We start from the raw sequence: 23,562 nt of genomic DNA, 5'->3' as shown, positions 1-23,562 counted from the left end.
GATAGAATTTGACATTACACAATGCCATTTTCAAACTTAGTGCAGAACTGGAGTCTTAAGTCTGAACCAAGGTGGGAAATGTGATTCCACTATTTTAGAAATGAGGAAGAGACAAAACAGGAAATTACAATTATTGGTAGAGAGAGTGTTTGAATATATAATGGAAGATGTAATAACAGAACAACTTGAAATGAATAAGAGGATTGAGCCAACATCGATATATAACACTTTGGTGGAACTGAAGGTTATCAAGAAAATTGTGGAATTGATGTGTTTGGATTTTCAGAAGGTGTTTGATGAGGTCCTGCACAGGAGGCTTACAACAAGGTTAAAAAAACATACAACCGGGGGTAATATATTGACATGGGTTAAAAATCGGTCATTGGACAGAAAGTAGAGAGTGAGAATAAACAAAGATTCATAGTCATCAGGTGCTACTACTGGGGTATTACATGGATTAGTACTTAGGACCCAGAATTTAGAATTTTGCCAGAAGGGACCAAATGGCAAATTCTCGTGTTTAATGATGGTACTAAACTTGGTGGGTTTGAGAGTGCAGAGGAAGATATAAAGAGGCTTCAAGAAATATTGTTACGATGGACAAGAATATAGCAGGTGAAATACAACATGGAAATATGTTAGATTACACTGGACAGAATTTTTTTTAGAAGTGTTGCTTTCTCAGAATTTTTATTTGCTTATGATAGGCTGCTTGAAGCTGAACACAAATATAATTTCAGGCTTCATGTAGGAATATGGAGAAACAAGAAGTTAATTTTTATTGAATACAATGCATTTAATTACATAACGGTGCTGATGCTTTGCAATAGTTCAACTAAGCTAAAAATGTTTTGCTGATGATTTTCATTTGTACTCAGTGTCTGAGGCTTCTTGCTTAAGTATCCCCCAATAATCAGTCAGCATTGATGGATTCCAGTTGCCCTGATACTGTTTCTCCATGACTGCGATGTCCTGCTGAAAACTTTCACCAAGGTTGTCACAGACAGTGCCAGTTTACAGGGAAGAAGTCTAAATGGGAATGCAGAAAATGAATCTTTAGTGACACATTTCACTTAATGGTTTTCTATGCTTGAAGCATGTTGTCAATTAGCTGCACGTAGTTTGGTGCTCTGTAGTTGCCAAGAACAATTTCAACAACATCCTTGAATGCCTTCCATGTGAATTTTTTTTCAGAAGTTCTTTGAATTGCCTATCATTGATGATCTGTTAGATTTGTGGACTGAGAAAAATGCCTTCCTTAATCTTGGCAACAGTTATTCTGGGGAACATCTGTCTCAAATATCAAAATCTGTCATGGAAGTTCATAGCCTTTTTAAAATCTGTCCTGCCATGCAGCATCTGCCCTGCTTAAGCATGCATAGGCAGGCCTGGACAAGATAGAAAACCTTTCAGCTTACATTGTGGGCAACACTTTAATTGACTTGAATAATGAATTAAATAACAAATACAAGTTTTTTTTTTAAATGGCACGTGATAGGGAAAGTTCAGTTTCATTTTTATGATCAGCAGCCCAAAATCCATAAGATATACCCACAAATGTTCATGAAGCAAAATCTTTGTTGTCTAGTGTTACTAACTTTGAGTTTAAGTTTTTGTTAACCAGCAGAAATTGTGGTATTGGTGTTCAAAGGAACTTGGGTATGCTGTACATAAATTTCTGAAGGCCAATATACATGTGCAACAATGATTAAGAGGGCAAATGTTAGCATTTATAAGGATAGGGCTTGAATACAAGAAAAAGCCAAGCTGAATGCAATTGTGTTGGGCCATGGCAAAATTCTACAAGGAACACAGTTTACAGGTTCGGTCTCCTTGTCATAGAACAGATGAACGAGAGGAGATCACATTGTAATCTATGATCAGCACACAAAAACTCTGGAGGAGTTCAGCCAGTAGGTAACATCTATGGAAGGGAATAAATAGGCAAAACTTTGGGTGAGAACTTTCATCAGGACTAGAGTGGAAGGGAGAAGAAAACAGAATAAGAAGGTGGGTGGAGAGTAAGGAGTACAATATGGGAGGTGATAGGTAAAACCAGTTGACTGGAAAAGAGGATGGGTTAGAGGGAAGGGTGATAGGTGGACAAAACTAAAGGACTGAAGAGGAAAGAATCTGATAGGAGACTGTGTAGACCATGGGAGAAAGGGAGGAAGGGGCATCAGAGGGAGATGATGGGCAGGTGAGAAGGGGAAAGAGGGTAGTCAGAATGGGGATCAGAAAGAGAGGAGGGTAAGAGGGGAGAAATAATTGGGAGATAGAAAAATTGATGTCATGCCATCAGGTTGGAGGCTATCCAGAAATCCTTCAACCTGTAAGTGGCATCATTGTAGCAGTAGAGCGGCCATGGACCAACAAGTCGTAATGGGGTTGAGAATTAGAATTAAAATGGGTGGCCACCATGAAATCTTGCATGTTGTGCCAGGTAGAGTGAATGTACTCAGCAAAGAGGTTCCCCTGACCTTTGTTGGGTCTCACCGATATAATGGAGGCTGCACCATGAACACTGGATACTGTAGATGATCCCAACAAATTTTTATGTGAACTGTTGCCTCACCTGGAAGGACTGTTTGAGGACATAAATGGTGGTGAGGGAGGAGGTGAAAGGGCATGTCCCTCTTGCAGGGATATGTGCCTGGAGGGAGGCCAGTGGGGCAGGACGAGTGGACAAGGGAGTCAAGGAGAGAGCGATCCCTGCAGAAATTGGAGAGTGGGGGAGGGCTGGAGGAAGAGTTCTTTTGAGGATGATGGAAGAATGATGTACTGAAGGTGGAGGCTCATGGGTGGTAGGTAGGTAAGGACAAGAGGAGCTCTATCCATATTATGGTAGCAGGAAGATGGGGTGAGGGCGGATGTCTAGGAAATGAAGGAGATGCAGGTGAGGACTACATCAATAGTAGAGGAAGTATAACCCTATTATTTGAAGAAGAGGGACTTAACAGATGTTCTGGAAAGGAAACCCACATCTTGGGAACAGATGTAACAGAGACAGAGGAACTGAGAAAAGGGAAAAGCATTTTTAAAAGTGATAGGGTGGGAAGAGGTATAGTCAAGAAAGTTGTGAGAGTCAATAGGATTATAAAAGATATTAGTGAAGATATTCAGAGATGGGGAGAGAGGTGTCAGAGATGGACCAATTAAATTTGAGGGCAGAGATGAAATTAATGAAATTGTCAAGCTCATTTTGGGTGCAGGAAGCAGCACCAATGTAGTTGTTGATCCAAGATTGTTTAATGTTATTTCCAGTACACAAGTGTGAAGGAGATTAAGATCATTCCAAATCTAATGCAGCACAAAGAGCACAATAAGATAAAGAACACAATAAGCATAAGGTGCAAGGTGTTGATCAGCTTCATTGCTTGGGGAAGGTAACTGTTTTTGAGTCTGGTGGTCCTTCTATGGAGTCACCTCCCTGATGGGAGTGGGACAAACAGTCCATGAGCAGTGTGCATGGGCTACTTCATGATGTTGCTGGACCTTTTCCAGCACCTTTCTGTATATACCTGTATGTCCTTCATGGTTGGTAGGCTGGTGCCAGTGATATGTTGGGCAGTTTTGATGACCCGGTGTGGAGCCTTCCTATCTGCCTCCGTGCAGTTTCCATACCAAGCAGTTATACAGCATGTTAGGATGTTCTGTCCTGCACATCAATAGAATGATGTGTGTAGTCCAACTCTATACAGCCTCCTCAGAAGCAGAGGTGCTGGTGAGCTTTCCTGATTGTGTAGAATGTGTTCTAGAACCGTGAGAGGTTGTGTGAAATGTGCACTCCCAGGAGTTTGAAACTGCTTGCAGTTTCCACTGCTGTGCCACCTATTATTTTGTTCTCCTTTACACTTGTGTACTGGAACAGACATTAAACAATGGGAGGTAATAGTGGAGCAGCTGTTGTCAAAAAAGAAGCAGAGAGCTCTAAGGCATTCTTGATGGCGGATAGAAGTGTATAGGGACTGGACATCCATAGTGAAAATGAGGCATTCAGAGCCAAGGAACTGAAAGTGATTGAAGATATTGAGAGCTTGTTAAGTGACATGGATGTAGATGGGAAGGGACTGCACCAAGGGGGAGAAATTGAGTTGAGGCATGCAGACTTGAGTGCAGTGGGGCAGGAGCAGGCAGAAACAAGTCTCGCAATATAAAGGACACGTAGGATGTAGATAAGGAGATTTCTTTATTCAGATGTTGGTGAACCTATCGAGGGCTGTTGTGGGTCAATTTTTTTTTTGTTTTTTCAATAGATTTTGGGAAATTACAAGATGCTGGGGATAGTGCTGGTAAATAGCTCTAAGATAGATCAGCCATCATCAAAATGAATGATGGAGCAAATTCAAAAGATGGAAGTGCTTCTTCCACTGCTTGTGTTCATTTGTTCTCATGAGGAAATTACAGGATTGTAGCGATGTGCTTCACACAGCGCTGAAATAACACACAGTTGGTAAGTCATTTTGAGACTAGTTTATTCAAACTTAGTGGTGCTGGCATTTAAATCCCTAGCGCCCGCCCTCTCTGGATGGAAATGATGTCAGGGGTGCATTACCAAAGTCTGCCCCTGCGCGCTGGCTATTTGAGAGCCGGTTTGCCTGCGCAGAAAGTGGGTCGCCACATAGCCCCCCCCCCCCCAGAACCGGCGATACACCCCCCAATGTCAACAGTCTGGATCAGCCTCTGTTTGGGAGGTCTGCCTCTGCGCTGCGGTGCCTGAACCTTGACCGGCCGTGCCAAGTCCACGTGGGCTGGTTAGATTCGGTCCACCGTGAAAACCTCCTCTCTCCGCCCAATGTCCAGAACGCACGTGGAACCATTGTTGTTGATCACCTTGAATGGCCCCTCGTACGGCCGCTGTAGCGGTGCCCAGTGTCCGCCCCTTCGTACAAACACAAACTTATAGTTCTGCAGGTCATTGGGTACATGGGTTGGGGTCTGTCCATGCTGTGAAGTTGGTACGGGGGCCAGGTTGCCGAGCCTTTCGCGTAGCCTGTCCAGGACTGCTGCGGGTTCTTCCTCTTGCCCCCTTGGGGCTGGTATGAACTCTCCCGGGACGGCCAGGGGCGCACCGTACACCAACTTGGCCGACGAAGTGTACAGATCCTCTTTGGGCGTTGTACGGATTCCAAGCAGGACCCAGGGAAGCTCGTCCACCCAGTTAGGTCCTCTCAGGCGGGCCATGAGAGCCGACTTCAAGTGACGGTGGAAACGTTCCACCAGTCCGTTCGACTGTGGGAGGTAGGCAGTTGTGTGGTGCAGCTGCGTTCCCAACAGGCTGGCCACAGCCGACCACAGGCTGGAGGTGAACTGGGCGCCTCTGTCGGAGGTAATGTGGGCCAGTACCCTGAAGCATGCTACCTAGGCTGCAATCAGTGCTTGGGCGCAGGAATCGGCAGATGTGTCAGTGAGCGGGACCGCCTCTGGCCACCTCGTGAACCGGTCTACCATAGTTAGGAGGTACCACGCTCTTCGGGACACTGGTAGGAGGCCCACGATATCCACATGAATGTGGTCGAACCTCCGGTGGGTGGGTTCGAACTGCTGCGGCGGGACTTTAGTGTGCCGCTGCACCTTGGCTGTTTGGCATTGCGCGCACGTTCTGGCCCATTCACTGACCTGTTTGCGAAGTCCGTTGCACGTGAACTTGCTGGAGACCAGCCGGACAGTTGTCCTGATAGATGGGTGCGCCAAACCGTGTATGGAGTCGAAAACTCGCCACCTCCAGGCTGCCGGGACGATGGGGCAAGGTTGGCCGGTAGCCACATCGCACAGGAGGGTCCTATCACCTGGGCCTACGAGAAAGTCCTGCAGCTGCAAACCCGAGACTGCGGTCCTGTAGCTGGGCATCTCGTCGTCTGCCTGCTGCGCCTCTGCCAGTGCTGCATAGTCCACCCCCAGGGACAGGGCCTGGACAGCTGGTCTGGAGAGTGCGTCCGCCACGATGTTGTCCTTTCCTGAGACATGCTGGATGTCCGTCATGTACTCGGAGATGTAAGACAGATATCGCTGCTGGCGAGCCGACCAGAGATCGGACACCTTCGTGAACGTGAAGGTCAATGGTTTGTGGTCCGTGAACGCGGTGAACGGCCTGCCTTCTAAGAAGTACCTGAAATGCTGGATTGCCAGATACAGTGCCAACAGCTTCCGGTCGAAAGCACTGTACTTGAGTTTGGGTGGTTGTAGGTGCTTGCTGAAGAACACCAGGGATTGCCAGTGCCCCTCGATGAGCTGCTCCAGCACCCCACCGACTGCTGTGTCGGATGTGTCCACCGTGAGGGCAGTCAGAACGTCCGTTCTGGGGTGCACCAGCATCGCGGCATCTGCCAAGGCTTCCTTGGCTTTAACGAAAGCGGCCATGGCCTCCTGGTCCCAAGTAATGTCCTTGCCTTTACCCGATATCAGGGTGTACAAAGGGCGCATGATACGGGCTGCTGAGGGGAGGAAATGATGGTAGAAGTTCACCATACCAACAAACTCCTGCAGGCCTTTGACCGTGTTGGGCCGGGCAAAGTGGCGGATCGCATCTACTTTGGTGGGCAGAGGTGTTGCCCCGTCTTTGGTAATCCTGTGCCCCAGGAAGTCGATGGTATCGAGACCGAACTGGCATTTGGCCGGGTTGATCGTGAGGCCGAAATTACTCAGGCGGGAGTAGAGCTGGCGGAGGTGGGACAGATGCTCCTGACGACAACTGCTGGCTATAAGGATGTCGTCCAAATAGATGAATGCGAAGTCCAGGTCGCGTCCCACTGCGTCCATTAGCCACTGGAACGTCTGTGCGGCATTCTTCAGGCCGAACGGCATTCGGAGGAATTCGAACAGACCAAACGGGGTGATGAGTGCTGTTTTGGGGATGTCTTCAGGGTGCACCGGGATTTGATGATATCCCCGGACGAGGTCTACTTTGGAAAAGATTCTTGGCCCATGCAGGTTTGCTGCAAAGTCCTGTATGTGCAGCACGGGGTAGCGGTCTGGAGTTGTAGCCTTGTTCAGTCTGCGGTAGTCGCCACATGGTCTCCAACCCCCGGCTGCTTTGGGCACCATGTGCAGGGGGGAGGCCCATGGGCTGTCGGACCTCCGTACGATCCCCAATTCCTCCATCCTCTTCAACTCCTCCTTCGCCAGGCGGAGTTTTTCCGGGGGGGAGCCTTTGTGCGTGGGCGTGGAGGGGTGGTCCCTTGGTCAGAATGTGGTGCTGTACCCCGTGTCTGGGCATGGCTGCCGTGAACTGCAGTGCCAGAATCGATGGAAAGTCCACCAGGATTCTGGTGAATTCGTTGTCCAACAGCGTGATGGAGTTCAGGTGTGGGGCTGGCAACTTGGCTTCACCCAGGGAGAACTTCTGGAAAGTCTCGGCATGTACCAGTCTTTTCCCTTGCAAGTCGACCAGCAGGCTGTGAGCTCGCAAGAAGTCCGCCCCCAGGAGTGGTTGGGTCACCGCGGCCAGTGTGAAGTCCCACGTGAACCGGCTGGCACCGAACTGCAGCTGCACTGTGCGGGTGCCGTAGGTCTGTATCGTGCTGCCGTTTGCAGCCCTCAGGGTGGGTCCTGGCTTCCTGTTGCGGGTGTCGTACCCCATCGGGGGCAAGACGCTGATCTCCGCTCCGGTGTCGACCAAGAAGCGGAGTCCCAACTATTTGTCCCTGACGTACAAGAGGCTGTCCTGGTGGCCAGCCGCCATAGTAATTAGCAGCAGCTGGCCCTGGCCCTTGCAGGGCGGGCGACAACGGCGGGCTTTTGTGCCCCACCGCTGGTGGTAGAAACACCACTGTTCACTGGCCTCCTCACTCCTGCCTCTGTGTTGTGTGCACCCCCCTGCCGGGCCTGGTCTGGTCTGCTGTTGGGCGCGTGGCCTGGTAATCTGACCGACGGACGCCACGCTCTCCCTCTTGGCTTTCTACAGCACGTCTGCCCGGGCCACCACCTTCCGGGGTTTGCTGAAATCTGCGTCGACCAGCAGCAGATGTATGTCCTCGGGCAGTTGCTCCAGGAACGCTTGCTCGAACGTGAGGCAGGGATTGTGTCCGTCAGCCAGGGTCAGCATCTCATTCATCAATGCTGACGGCAGTCTGTCTTCCAAACTGTCCAGGTGAAGCAGGTGGGCACCCCGCTCATGCCGTGAGAGGCCAAAGGTCCCAATGAGCAGCGCCTTGAATGCTTCATATTTGCCTTCTTCCGGGGGCGACTGTATGAAATCCGCTACCTGGGTGGCCGTCTCCTGGTCAAGGGCGCTCACCACGTGGTAGTAGCACGTGGAATCAGAGGATATCTGCCGAATCTGGAACTGGGCTTCTGCTTGGCTAAACCACACGCGTGGTCGCAGCGTCCAGAAAGTCGGCAGTTTTAGCGAAACTGCATGAACAGATGAAGAGTCGGTCATCTTTGGTCCAAATCCCGTTTGGACCGTCGGGGTCACCAATGTAGCGATGTGCTACACACAGCGCTGAAATAACGACACGCAGTCGGTAAGTCGCTTCGAGACTAGTTTATTCAAACTTCATGGTGCTGGCATTTAAATCCCTAGCGCCCGCCCTCTCCGGGCGGAAATTACGTCAGAGGTGCATTACCAAAGTCTCCCCCCCGCGCGCTGGCTATTTGTGAGCCGGTTCGCCTGTGCAGAAAGTGGGTCGCCACAGGATAAATAATCTGGGCCATTTTCTGTGCAAAAGGCACTCATAATTTAGAGCCTATTTTTCGGTTGGAGATTTTAACATCAAATGTAACCCTTCATCAGTTAAATTATGATACCCTTGACACCTCTACAATTGGTTGAACACTACTGGCATTCAACACCTAACAATTTTCATAAAATCAAAAGACAATCCTTGTAATAGAATTACAAGATCACAAAATGATTCAATTACATGGATTTCAATTGTTTTTTTTATGATGACAAACTTACTCTCATTGTTTGGTAACGGAATCTCATGTCTTGTATCCTTTTATGTGATTCAGCAGCTTTTAGCTGTCCAATAAGAATTTGCTGCTTTTTCTTTTCCAATTCTTGATGGCAATCAAGAGGTACATCTGATCTCAGTAAAACAGGATTTGCAATCGTTGGGTGTTTTTGTGATTCTGATGTCTCTTTGGTACTGGGATTCTTCCGAGTTGTTTTCTCTTTCCTTGCAGTGGATTTCTTTTCAATACTAGAATCACTGGAATCTTTGGTTTCCTGAGACATTTTATTTGATCTGTTTTTGCCTATATTCTGTAATGCAATGAAAACTGAAATGTTAACTATTCATGAATTTAAGAAAAAGCATAAAATACCTTGAGGGTAACTAGCATTTAAAATTTCCAACATGCACAATACTTTCCAATGATAATTTCATATAAGCTTAATCGATTTACAGCCTAAAGCAAACTACTGGCGGAACTCAGCAGGTTGAACAGCAGCTGTGAGGGAAAAGAAATTGTTAACCTTTTAGAAATTACTAAAATTTCTTCCAAACAGACCTTTTGTATCTACAGTATTGTGTAAAAGTCTTGGGCACATACTGTATATATAGCTAGGGTGCCTAAGACTTTTGCACAGGAGTGTAGTAATTTTATGTACTGCACTGATGTATTGTCGCAAAAAAAACAAATTTCATGATACTTCAATAAATAAAGGAAGGTTTATCATCACTCACATACATTACTGGAGATTAGAAGAATGATTAAGATCTCATTGAAACCTATTGAACAGGGCTATAACAACACCACTAATCACCAGAAGCCAACCAGAAATGGCTCCCTTTATTCCCACATTTTCCCTTCTACCAGTTAGCCAATCTCCTATCTTATTTAGCAGCCTCATGTGTGGCGCCTTGTCAAAGGCTTTCTGAAAATCTAAATAAGCAACATCCACTGACTCTTCTTTATCTATCCTGCCTGTTATTTCCTTAACAATGCTGACTTTAGCCTATTTTATTATGTACATTTTTCATTTGCCTCTTAACTATTCGCAATGTTGATTGAAGATCACTCAACTGAAACATAATCTGTTTCTCATAAGATTACCATGAGTTCTACTTACAATTGCCATCTAATAAAACATAGAAAAGTACAACACAGACAGGCCCTTTGGCTCATGATGTTGTGCCGACCGTACTCAAAGATCAATCTAACACTCCCACATAGCCCTCTATTTTTCTTTTATCACTATGCCTATCTAAGTTTCTTAAATATCTCTAATGTATCTACCACCATCTCTGGTAGCATATTCCACACACCTACCACTCTCTATGTAAAAAACTTACTTCTGACATCCCCCTATACATTCTCCAATCACCTTAAATTATGCCCCTTCATATTGGCCACTTCTGCCCCTGAAAAACATATCTGGATGTTCACTCAATGTATGCCTCTTATCATCTTGTGCACCTCTATCAAGTCACCTATCATCCTCCTTTGCTTCCAATGGAAAAGCCCGAGCTTGTTCAACCTATTCTCATAAGACATGCTTTTCAATCTGGACAGTATCCTGGCAAATCTCCTCTGCACCCTCTCCAAAATTTCTACATCTTTCCTATGATGAGGCAATCACAGCTGAACACAATATTCCGAGTGGGATCTAACCAGAGCCTTACATGCAGCATTACCTCACAGCTTTTGGACTCAATACCCCGACTAACAAACATCAACACATTATACTGCTTTTTACCCACCCTATCCTCAGCATTCAAGATAAGGTAGCAATCGTTCAGTAGTTACATTTCATATCAGAGAAATGCATGAAATATACATCCTGAAATTCTTTTTAGAAACATAGAAAACCTACAGCACAATACAGGCCCTTTGGCCCACAAAGTTGTGCCAAACATGTCCCTACCTTAGAAATTACTAGGCTTACCTGTAGCCCTCTATTTTTCTAAGCTCCATGTACCTATCCGAAAGTCTCTTAAAAGACCCTATCGTATCCACCTCCACCACTTTTGCCGGCAGCCCATTCCACGCACTCACCACTCTCTGAGTAAAAAACTTACCCCGGCATCTCCTCCCCAGCACCTTAAAATTGTGTCCTCTTGTGGCAACCATTTCAGCCCTGGGAAAAAGCCTGTGACTATCCACATGATCAATGCCTCTCATCATCTTATACACCTATCCTCACAAATTCTTTCTTCACAAATATCTACAAAAACAGAAGAGTGCCCCGAAGAATGAATGCCAATTGAAACATTAGAACCCCAAAGCCATCCTAACTCCCCTTCCAATGCACAAGCAACAGCAAAGTAACAACCATTCCCACCCCCACCCACTTCTGCAAAAATGCATCAGCACCCTCCACCCACCAAGCATGCAATAGCAAACCCCCAGTAAAGATCATGACCTGCTTACAACAAAAAAAACCTATCAGCTGACAATTCAATGTGCCACAGGCTTTCTCTCTTCCTAATAAAGGGAAAAAGAGGTGTCCCCTCTTAGACAATGGCTTTGTGGGAGAAGCCAGAGAGTAGTAGTCGATGGTTGCCTCTCTGACTGGAGGCCTATGACTAGTGGACTTCTACAGAGAACCATGCAGGGTCCGTTGTTGTTTGTCATCTACATCAACGATCTGCATGATAAATTTGTTAAGTGGATCAGGAAATTTGCAGATGACAGCAAGATTGGGGATGTAGTGGACAGCGAGTAAGACTATCATGGCTTGCAGCAGGATCTGGATCAGCAGGCAAAATGGGCTGAAAAATGGCAAGTGGAATTTAATGCAGACAATGGCGAGGTGTTGCATTGTGGTAGGACCAAACAGGGTAGGTCTTACACAGTGAACTGCAGGGCACTGAGGAGTGCTGTAGAACAAAGTGATATAGGAATACAGATCTGTAATTCAGTGAAAGTGGCATCACAGTTGGATAGGCTTGTAAAGAAAGCTTTTGGCACATTGGCCTTCATAAATCAAAGTATTGAGTACAGGAGATGGGATGTTATTTTGTAGTTTATAAGATGTTGGCGAGGCTTAACTTGGAGTATAGCATGAAATTTGGGTCACCTATCTACAGGAAAGATGTAAGTAAATTTGGAAGGGTACAGAGAAAATTTACAAGTATGTTGACGGGACTGGAGGATCTGAGTTATAGGGAAAAATTGAATGCATTAGGTCTCTACTCCCTAGAATGTAGGAGATTGATAGAAGTATACAAAATTATGAGTGGTATAGACATGGTAAATTCAGGCTTTTTCCACTGTGGATGGGTGTGAATACACCTAGAGGTCATGGGTTATGGGTTAAGGGTGAAAGGTGAAATGTTGACAGGTAATATGAGGGAAAATTTCTTTCCTCAGAGGGTCATGAGAATGTTGAATGAGTTGCCAGAGCAAGTTTGATTTAAATGTGTTTGGTTAGGTACATGGATAGCAGGGAAATGGAGGGCTATGGTCCCAGTGCAGGCCAATGGCAGTAGGCAGTTTAAATGGTTCAGCATGAACTAGATGGGCTGAAAGACCTGTTTCTGTGTTGTACTTTTCTATGAATCTGTGACTCTATCCACTTGTGTCACACTTTAGGGGATCTATGGACGTGGGCGCCAAGAACCCTGTATTCCTCCAAACATCTAAGAATCCTGCCATTAAACCTGTATCCTGCCTTTAGGTTTGACCTTCCAAAGTGTATCACTTCACACTTCTATGTATTTTCTCTCCACAAAATCTGAGTACCTGCAGGACTTTCTATTGATATTTGATGATAATCCCTTTAGGAAACTCACAATTAATTTTATCATAAATTCTGATGACAAGTTATCAACTAGAACTGTTAACACACATCATCTAGATCAGAGGTTCCCAAGGTTTTTTTTATGCCATGAGCCCTTACCATTAAGCGAAGGGTGCATGGATTCCAGGTTGGGAACCCGTGAGCTAGATAGATTGTTTTGTGACTTTCCTGATGTTTTCAGAATATTCTGTTTTACGTGCAGTTTTCATAAGGAATAAACTCTAAAGACAGTATTTTTAAATAAGTGTGAAAGAAAATTGTTGCATAGCAAATGTTTATATTAATTAGCATCTTACTTTTCTCTTTAACTTTTATTTCCCTTCTGTGCCAAGAAGCAACTAACTGAAAACCCAGATTCTAAATGTTTTATTCTGAGCTAGGCAACTTGCATTGAAATATTGCGCCAATTATTCTGACATGATAATTCCCAAGAATAAATGTTATATGTGCATACTGTTACGTACCCGTGACAGTGGTGTACTTGTCACGTGACAGGTGTTGAAGCTATACTGGACTTGAGGTAATGGTTTTGTGATGGTGGAGTGACGTCTTTTTCCCGCCAGTAGAGGTCATGTGACAGGTTTTTTTTACAGGGTATAAAAGGAGGACCCCTCCCTGTGAGGAGGGGCAGTTCATGGCTGGATTTGCCATGTTGACTTCATGCCACTGCGTGATTTAATATCATGACGCAGTGTGGTTGAAAGATGGAGTTTTATCTAATGCCTAAAGTTTAAAAGGTCATTGCCAGCAGTTTCTTTATAATACTGCTAGTTGAGAATCAGTGGAGAGTGAAGATCGGAGTTCGGGAGTTAAAAGATCGAGGAAAGTTGATTTCGACGGTGAAACAGGTTCGACCTTGTTTGATCCTCATTCGGAATGAATTCGTTGACTGTGCTCGTGTTAATCCCTGTGAATAGCAGAAAGGATTGCGTACAGTTTTGTAAAGGAAAGGTCAGTGCCTTTAAGCCGTTACATTTCATCTTCGTAAATTCTTCGTGGGAAAAGTATAGTTCAACTGGGAACCGCAACAAGACGACGTGAAAGAGAATTTAAATCGTCTTAAAAAGTCTCTCCCTTAAATGGACTGTAAGCATTTTGAATTTTTGCAACATCGCTTTATGAACTGTTTAAGCTGCCGCACAGCAGCTGATTTCCGGTTACGTGAGTGGTTTGTTTACTTTTGGGGGGGGTTTGTTTTTCAGTGTTTAATAAACGTTTTGTTTGTAATAAAACCCTTGCCTCACTCATATATTTATTGTTGCTGAATCCGTAACAATACATATTCATAAAATATGTATAAATTGGAGAGGTTCTCTGGATGTTTGGAGAACTAATGAAGGGACTGCCTGTTTTTGGTATTGCTTAATGAGTAAATGTTAATTAAAATCAGGTTGTCACTGTTATTTAGGGAAGAGGACCCTAATTTGACAGAATTTTATGCAAAACTTACATGTGATTTTATTCAACCTGAAACCAGAGTCTTAAATCTAAATGAAGCAAACTATAAATATATAGTATGAAATGGCTAAGATAGACTGTGAAAATACATTAAAAAGAATGACAAACATCTAAAGAATTAATACAAAGTTTATAGCAATCATGCATCCTTGCAAGACATAAAAGAAAATGGTTCAACTATTGCAAATAACAGTTCAAAGTACATTTTTATCAAAGTATGTATGCAGTGTACAACACTGAGATTCATCCTTCTGTAGGCAACCACGAAACAATGAGAGGTCAGGAATAGCATTCTATCAAAGGAACAGACTGGTAACGTTCAATCCATCCTCACAGTTAATTTAAGGAATTCAAGAATTCGGCAAAGGAGGGATATGAAAGCTATAAGTTAAAATCTATCATAAGTAAAATGTTAAAAGCTATTATTAAACATACTGTAGAAGGGTACTTGAAAAATTATGTGTAACTAAGCTAAGTCAACAAGGTTTTCTGAAAAGAAAATCATGTTTGACTAATTTATAGAAATGAAATACAATGTCAGGAAGTGATTTTGGGAAGAAAAAAAATTTAAAAAGTTATCTATTTGGTAAGAGATTGCAGAGCACAGAGATGCAAAAGGATGTTGGGTATCCTAGAGTATAAATCACAAAAGGAGAATATGCAAGCCAAACAAGTAAATAGAAAAGCATACAGATTTTAATAATTTATTCCAATGGGAATAGAGTACAAAAGTTGCAAGTTTTGCTTAAGTAAAATTGGGAATGATGAAATCTCATCTAGAATACAGTGTACAGTATTGTTCTCTTTAATTAAGGATATTAATTTATTAGAAGTAGTTCAGAGAAGGCTTACTAGACCAATATATTTGGAATGAACTAGTTATCCTCTTTGGGTGGATGGCAGGGTGAAGATACTTCTCTACCAAAGGAGGTGCAATGTGCCTCTTCCCTCCACTAACCTTAAGGTCACCCTTGGGCAAGGTGTAGCATCTGCTTAGCCCCCCAATCAGGGTCATGTGAAGCCATAGCAGCAGGTTGTGGATGATCACATGAGCAGCTGGTACATAACTCAAGTCCTGGTTATGTGACCACTGATGCCAGGCAGACAAACTCTGAAGAGTATTGGTAATGGATGGTGTCACCCACCTTGTAAAGACACTCCCCAGAAGAAGGCAATGGCAAACCACAAAAAAGAAAAAAAATGTAAAATACAGGATGCAAGACTGGAATAAATGATTATTTAAATCTGTTGAAAATGCTGAGTTCTAAAAGTTTTTAGAGCCAGTAAGTGTAGATAATACAGTCCCAATTGCTTCCATCTGCTCCCAATCTTCTCTTATTTGATACTAGATTCCATAATCTATATCACCTTCCAGCCTCTGTTGCTATTACTACACTCCCCTCTACATTCTAGCTCGTCTGCCAATCAACCCTTCTTGCCAGCTCTTACCCATATCACACCTCCACCTATCTATCGGCTCACTATTCCAGATGCAGGGTCAAGACCTGAAATGTCGACTGTTCATTTTCTTTCTCAGAAGCTACCTGACTGAGTTTTTCCAGCAGCTCATTTTTGCTCCAAGATTCAAGCATCTGCAGTCTCTTGTTAAAGTTGAAAGCTTGAAGTAAATATCAAAGTATCACCATATACTACCTTGAGATTAATTTTCTTGCAGGCACTTACAGGAAAAAATAATAAAATTTCATGAAAAACTATAAACAAAGATGAACAAACAACCAATCTGCAAAAGAAGAACTGCAAATAAAAATATAGTACTGAGAGCAACCTTCTGGTTTTAATAATACTGAGAACCACTATGCTTGGTTGCAGTGACCACTGCAGATCCAAACAAAGGTGTAATTGTTCATCATTTGTGTCTTTTGTCTGATCGCCAGATATTGGATATTGAAAACGTCAAGTACTGCAGGTCTGTTGCCTGGTGAATTGCTCAATGGCAGTGGAGCTGGACCTGTTGCGCACAATGTTGCCAACAGAAGGAGGAAGGCATCGGAGGCAGTTCACAGAGGCACGGGCGATCAAAAAAATAGTACAAACAACTGTCCTCTACGTTCTTAGTTGTGACCACAAGACCCTGTTGAACATTGGTACTGTAGAAAGTTGCAAGTCTGGTTCACTGGTTCATTGGTGACACTGACAATGGGGGGGGGGGGGGTTGCATGGCCTCGGCTGTTGCATGGAGTAGGCTCCCATGCTGTAGGGTTGCCTATTGGAGCTGCCCAGGGAAGGAGACGCTGGAGTCCTCATGGGAAAGAGCTGGAGTCTGTGCTGGCTTAGGGGCTAATCCCTCCCATAAGTACTTCACTCAAGTATTTGCTCAGTGGAGGATGAGTTGGATTGCATTCATCTATGGCCATGACAGTCAGGGACCCTTGGGCTCTTTTTTTCCTCCCTCTCCCTCTCCCTCTCGTTACCTTTTTTTGCTATTATAACTATATGTGCTGTGTGCTTTGTGTGACTGTTGGTACTGTGGTTTGCAAGTTGGCCCCAGAGGAACACTGTTTCTTTCGGCTGTATTCTTGTGTATGGTTGAATGATAATTAAACTTGAACTTGAATTTGATCAGAAGTTGTAAAGAGTCCTTGAAAGTGACTCTAGAGATCACATCAGGCCAGGCAGCATCTATAAGGAGAAGCACTGTCGACGTCTCGGCCTGAAACGTCGACAGTGCTTCTTCTTATAGATGCTGCTGCCTGGCCTGCTGTGTTCCAGCAGCATTTTGTGTGCGTTGTTTGAATTTCCAGCATCTGCAGATTTCCTCGTGTTTGCTCTAGAGATTACATAATCAGTTCAGAATAGTAGTGATTGATGTAATCCACTCTGGTTCAGGAGCCAGATGGTTTTAGGGTAATAATTGTTCCTGAACCTGCTGATGTGGGACCTAAGGTTTCTGTACCTCCTGCTTGATGATAGTAGCAAGAAGAGGACATTGTCTTGATAGCAGAAATATTTAATGATGGCTGCTGTTTTCTTGTGGCAGCACCCCATAGAAATGTACTTAATGGTGGGGAGGGCTTTGCCTCTGCTTTCCATCTGTGTTGAAACATTTTTTTTTGTCTTTTTTCTCTTTTATTCTAAAATCCATTTTATTTTGCCTCTTTTTATTAGTATTTTTATTATTTTCCAATAAATTGTGTGGAGTAAAAACTAACATCTCAAATTTTGCATGCCTCAGCAGGGATTTGTCAGCTTGCTTGACTAACAATTTTCAAAATTATTTCTGTTGTTTATTCAATTTGCAGATCCCCTATAGGAGATGTGCTGAAATTACCTCCTAATCTTTAAAAATCCATAATACTGTAAATTAAGTCCTATGAAAAGTTGGTGCTTTTGTTTTCCGCCAACCGCAAAATCCAGGTTTGTGAATAAAGCCACATCAGATATATTTTAAAACATTAGAGGCCTTGTGACTATAAGTACTTGCAGTTTTTAACATTCATTTGGTACATCATGGCTTCATTTGTTTGGTGTCAGGATTGGGGTATTGATTTTTAATGTAGAATAAGTTCAAAATATCTGATAATATTTGTTATTCATAATCATCAATACTTATGTATTAATATGGAGGACTGAATGTGACCAGACAACTTAGAAATTTGTAATATGGTAATAGGAGTGCACCATTCATTTCTCTGTGCCTGTTATGCCATTTGAACAGATCACAGCAGATTTGTTATCTCACAGTCAATTTCCTACACTGATTCCACATCCCTTGATTTCCTTACTATCTAAAAAGTATAGCTCTTTGTCACGAATGTACTCAGAGAATGAACCTCCACAGCAGCTTTGGGTAGCAAGTTCCAAAGATTTTCTACACCCCAAGAACCAATTTCTTCTCATCTCTGTCCTAAATGGCCAACCATTTTTATTGATACTGTACTCCTGGTTCTAGCATCCCTGTAGGAAATATCTAGCCTGTATAAAATTCTTTCAAAACTAGTAATCCATCTCAAAAATTGGAAAGCACCAATTGATTGCATAATTTGGAGCTTAACGTTCCAATCTATGACAAATGTGGTACAGTATCAGCATAGTTAGGAGCATATTGTCCACTTGTTGCTTTTCACATTATTTTAAGGAACATTCTGCTATTATCAAAAATGGATAGCTACTAAGAGTTTACAGGATTTTTCCCACATATAGTTGATATTCAATCATGGATTCTATAATGACACTATTACTGGAAGCACTGTTAAGCTATGTGTGGCCATTCAAGAACATTGGACAGGAAGAAAAGACATGCCTTCTCTCAGAGTCATTGGAAGAACCAGAGACTGCTTGACCTTCCTGATGAACAAAGCTTTCCCAGGCGTAGGTTTTCCAGTTCATCACCAAGTTGGGTGACATCAAGCAGATGACTTACAGAAACACTTGTGTACACAGAGTATTCTCCCTATGGAGGTTAAATTCACATTGACTCTCATCTTTCCTGCCTCGTGACCTTTTCAAAAGCTGCAAATTAAATTGATTGTTTCTCATAAGTTTCTGCTCACAGCTGCATCAGCGAGGTCACATACAAGAAAATCAATTAACTCATCTGTTTTAAATTGAATTAGGAGCTGGCGGCTACTTAAGCACTGGGATATGCTGGCAATACCAACCTTCCATAAGTGCAGGCAGCCATTGTCTAATCCATGGTTCCAATGGGTGATATCACCCCGTTGTTTGGGAGTTTCTAAGGAGGTAATAAAGATAATGGGGGCAGTGGAGGGGGCACTTGAAAGAAAGGGGTCAGTTGAATGATTACAAGCTTATTTTAATAAATGAATTACTTTTTATTAGCATTTGATCCTTAATGTTTCATAATTGTACTAACCTACCATTTTCTGGGACTTTGCTTGGAGTGTGCTATAGTTCTTGAAAGGCAATGTGACAATTGTGTATTTGGTACACCATAAGAAATCAGTGAGACCAAAGAATTGATTGTGGACTTCAGGAAGGGGAAATTGAGGGAACGCACTATACTTCTCATTGAGGGGCCGGTGATAAAAAAAATGTAAACTTTCAAGTTCCTGTTTGTCAACAGGTCTGAAGATCTATCCTGAGCCTGACATGTCAATGGAATTACAAAGAAGGCACACCAATGCTATATTTCATTAGGAGTTTGAGGACAGTTGGCATGTCATCAAAGGCTCTTGCAAATTTCTACAGATGTAGCATGGAGAGTATTCTAACTGGTTGCATCATCATCCAATATGGAGGGCCCACTGCACAGTATCAAAAAAAGCTGCAGAACATTGTAAACTCAGCCAGCTCCATCATGGGCACTAGCCTCCCAGGCATTAAGCATACCTTCCAAAGGCGATACCTCAAAAAGGTGGCATTCATTAGTAAGGACCTCCATTGCCCAGTACAAGCACTTTTCTCATTGCTACTATCAAGAAGGATGTACAGGAGCTTGAAGAAACAAACTCAGCATTTCAGGAACAGCTTCTTTCTCTTGGCCATCAGCCTTCTGCATGGACAATGAATCCATTAACACTACCTCAGTATTTTTTTCCTCTCTTTTTCCACTGCTTATTTAATTTAGTTTTTTATTATTATGTATTGCAATGTACTGCTGCCACAAAACAACAAATTTCACAACATACTGTGTATGCCAATGATACCAAGCTTGATTCAGATTCTGATTCTAACAAGGCATCAAGTACTAGTTGAGGTAATCAAGATTTGAATCTTAGTAATGATTAGTGCTTGAGTGATAATTTTCACCTAGATCCCATATATAATGTCCTGCTTCAACAGAAAACTTCCTTAGAAGAATTAACTAAGTAAGGGAGGCAGTGATGAAAATTATATAAAAATTCACATCATCATAGTTCTCCATGAAATTAATATGAAGGTTATAACATACACAAAACATAGCCTATTACATAGGCTTTATTTGATGACAAAATACATTGTTGACATATGTTAATATAAAGAACAGATATTTTAAAAAATCCAAATGCCGTACCTCTCCTACCTGCATATGCTAAAGAGCAAGGCTCCAGAGATTAAGACAAGAGGAGGTAGAGAAGCAGCTACGGGATTGCTTTCATTCAGTGTACTGGGCTGTGTTCGTGGACTCATCTATGGATCTCAATGAATATACCATGGTTATCAGGGACTATTATAATAATAGTCCTAGATGAATGTGTCCCCACAAAATCATTCAGAGTCTTACACAACCAGAAGCCCTGGATAAATGATGAGATCCACAACTTGCTGAGTGCTAGATAAGAGGCATTCAAGACTGGCAAGCAAGAGAGTTACAAGAGGTCCAGATACAATCTCCAGTAAACTTTCTCATGGGCAAAGTGGCAACTCCAGACTGAACTTGAATCTATGAAGGATGCTCGACAACTGTGGCAGGGCTTGAATGCTATCACCTCTTACAAAGTGAAATCAAGCAACATGGACGACAAAGGGGCTTCAGTTCCATATAAGCTCAATGCCCTCTGTGCTCGCTTTGACCATCAAAACATGGAAGGACCATCATGAACTCCCACAGCCCCTGATGATCCTGTGATTTCAGTCACTGAAGCTGACGTGTGAGCATCCTTCAGGAGGGTGAACCCATGGAAAATATCCAACCCATGGAAAACATCCAACTCAGATGGGTTACCTGGCCAAGTTCTAAAGACACCCCTCATATCCCCACCTTCTTAGTTTAACATCTTACCTTTTTTTCTAGTCCTGACAAAGGGTTTCGGCCCAAAACGTCAACGTTTACTCTTTTCCATAGATGCTGCTTGGCCTGGTGAATTCCTCCAGTGTTTTTTGTATGTTGCATTGATTTCCAGCATCTGCAAATTTACTTGTGTTTCCTGTGCTGAACCACTGGTTGGAGGGTTCACTGAGACCTTTAACCTCTCACTTTGGCAGTCTGAGGTATCCACCTGCTTCTAGCAGGCTTCAGTTATACCGGTGCCTAAGAAGAATATGCTAACCTACTTCAGTGATTGTAATCCAGTAGCACTTATATCCACAGTGATTAAGTATTTTGAGAGGTTGGTGATAAAACACATATACTCCTGTCTGAGAAGCAACTTGGATCTGCTTCAATTTGCCTACCAGCTCTACAGGTCCACAGCAGATGCAATTTCATTGGCTGTTCACTCACTAGACCATCTGGACATCAAAGATGCATAATCAGGATGCTTTTTATCGAGCATCATTATCCATTACTATCATTCCCTCAAGACTAATCAATTAGCTTCAAGTCCTTAGCCTCAGTACATCATTGTACAATTGGTTCCTTGATTTCCTCACATTCTGACCCCAGTCGGTTCAGATTGGCAACAAATTCTCCTCTACAGTCACCATAATCATAAGTGCACCACAAGGCTGTGCGCTTAGCTCTTGCTGTATTTGCTTTACAATTGTGACTGTGTGGCTAAGCACAGCTCCAATACCACATTTAAGTTTGCTGCTGACTCCATTGTCATAGGCCAACTCAAGGTGGTGATGAATCAGCATATAGGAGAGAGACTGAAAATCTGGCAGAGTAGTGCCACAACAACAATATTTCACTCAATGTCAGCAAGATTAAGGAGCTGATTATTGACTTCAGGCCACCACCATTTGGATGTGCTTCTCCAGGCTAATGTTGGAGAGCAAAGATAACCTGTGGCTTCTTTTCCAGAACCATGATTAAACAGAACACACACAAAGTGAGGAAACAAGAAGTGGATGATGGCCAAAATCAGTAATAGTTTAGGTGAGACAGAAGAGGCCACCTAGGGTTCATATAAGTGAGAGATGGGGAAGGAAGAGGAAGAGGGAGAGGCACAACAGAACTTATTGATAGTTGTACATAGAGAATATAAAAATATTTTTGGGGTGGGAGGGCTCAGCTTTTGGAAGTTTCAAAAGTGCAGGATTGGTTGGTATCAGGTGAGAATCTAATTTAGTAGATCATACACTATGGACCAGCAAAAATACTTAGAGTGAACTTCTGTGGAAGAGAACAATAGAGGAGGGGAGGGGTTGGTGACAAAGCTAAATCTTACAAATAAGTGGAAAAATGACAAACTGATGGTTAGGGTTATACAGAAAGTGGGTGGCATGCAGGCAGAGTAAAAGCTCAAAAACAGCCTGTAGCACTCCATACACACACACACACAAGCACAAAAGATTTGGCAGAGACAACTAGAGGAATATTTTTCATCTTAATGTTGTACAATGCCATAAGAAGAATAAATATTACTGGGGGAACTGTACTAAAGGTAGCAAAAGTATGACATCATCCTCCCACAAATAAACAACGTAGGAAAGTTTCCGCAGATCTCTCATTTCCCTGTGAATTCCTTGCTGGATATGAAGAAATGCTCAACACATGACATCGTGTTACTGTACGTGATGTGTCAAACGCGTAAAATATATACTCACTGCACAAAATGCCGGGGGTTGGACTCGATAAACATGATACGAGTTCGCTCCTGAAGGCAAGAACAATCTGCTGTGAGAGGGCTGAAAGATGCACAACGCCCGCCTGACATACGGAGCTCACACTAACGGCGCCACATATAAAAACCGATGTGACTCTCCCTGTAGCAACATATTACTCGCCAAAATATACGAAAAATAGCAGTAGAAATAAACCCACCCAACTACATGCAGCGTTCTCAGCGAAAAGCAAAACCGGAAACCAAACAGCAGTTACTATGGTAACTTCGGCAGCTGCTTTCCGGGTTAGCTTGGCTGGGTACCTGTTGAGCACGGAATGACCGTCAAGGGCACCTGCCTGTGAGTGCCCTGAGCCAATGGTCCTGGGTAATAAAGTACAATGAAAGCAGTCCGCCACCAATGATCTGTGAAATTACTTAGTACTCTCTTCTGGCACATTTCCAATGGAAAATGGACTTTTTAAGATCCGTTTGGGTCATGTTTAGAATTCGAAAGTGCATTAAAATGGGTTAGATTTATTTTTCCCTTCCAGGTCCTCGAATTCAAATATGGTGAAATGCACTTAAAGGATCGACTTTAGAACTTTACTGGTCAAGAAGCTTATTCAACAAATTAAATTTTCGTCAGCAATCAGAGGTGATTTCCTTAATGGATATACTGCATTTGGACGATGTAAACCAGATATCAGACCTCAAGTCCCAAATGGAGACAGTTTGTTGCACTTGTGTGAGATTAGGGGCCTAACATCACACTCTGGTTGCTTCCAGGTAGTTATTGAAACAGCTTTTATGTTAAGCTCGGGCCACTAAATGGGACATTGGTGCAAATTTGCTATCATTTTTACCCCGATTGAGACTATTTGACTGATTATCACATCAGTGCCAATCCTGTGTTTTGTTTTGACCAAGTGCAAAGTCTTTTCAGCTGCAGGCTACAGGATCCAAAGAATGGACCTAATTAACGTGTGCACGCAGGCGTGAGTCCAAATGAATCAGGATGTTCTC

At 43.2% G+C, this 23,562-nt stretch overlaps 1 protein-coding gene across 5 annotated transcripts in view; it reads right to left on the bottom strand.

Moving 5' to 3' along the window:
* The window catches only part of LOC140736095 (protein LKAAEAR1-like), a 93,748-nt gene that overhangs the window by 14,391 nt on the left and 55,795 nt on the right, over nt 1-23,562 (bottom strand). For 2 of the 5 annotated variants that reach the window (XM_073061853.1, XM_073061852.1), the window contains one exon: nt 8,903-9,208. In XM_073061853.1, the coding sequence (XP_072917954.1) occupies nt 8,903-9,181 (279 nt within the window). In that variant the 5' untranslated portion in view covers nt 9,182-9,208. Of the gene's footprint in view, nt 1-8,902; nt 9,209-20,831; nt 21,081-22,540; nt 22,811-23,562 lie in introns of those variants that run through there. The other 3 variants (XM_073061849.1, XM_073061851.1, XM_073061850.1) reach the window with 3 other exon arrangements.

The sequence above is a fragment of the Hemitrygon akajei genome, chromosome 11 (assembly GCF_048418815.1).
Source record: "Hemitrygon akajei chromosome 11, sHemAka1.3, whole genome shotgun sequence".
Classification (NCBI taxonomy): domain Eukaryota; kingdom Metazoa; phylum Chordata; class Chondrichthyes; order Myliobatiformes; family Dasyatidae; genus Hemitrygon; species Hemitrygon akajei.
The sequence above is the reverse complement of the archived record's forward strand: the minus strand, read 5'-3'. Positions and strand labels throughout refer to the sequence as shown.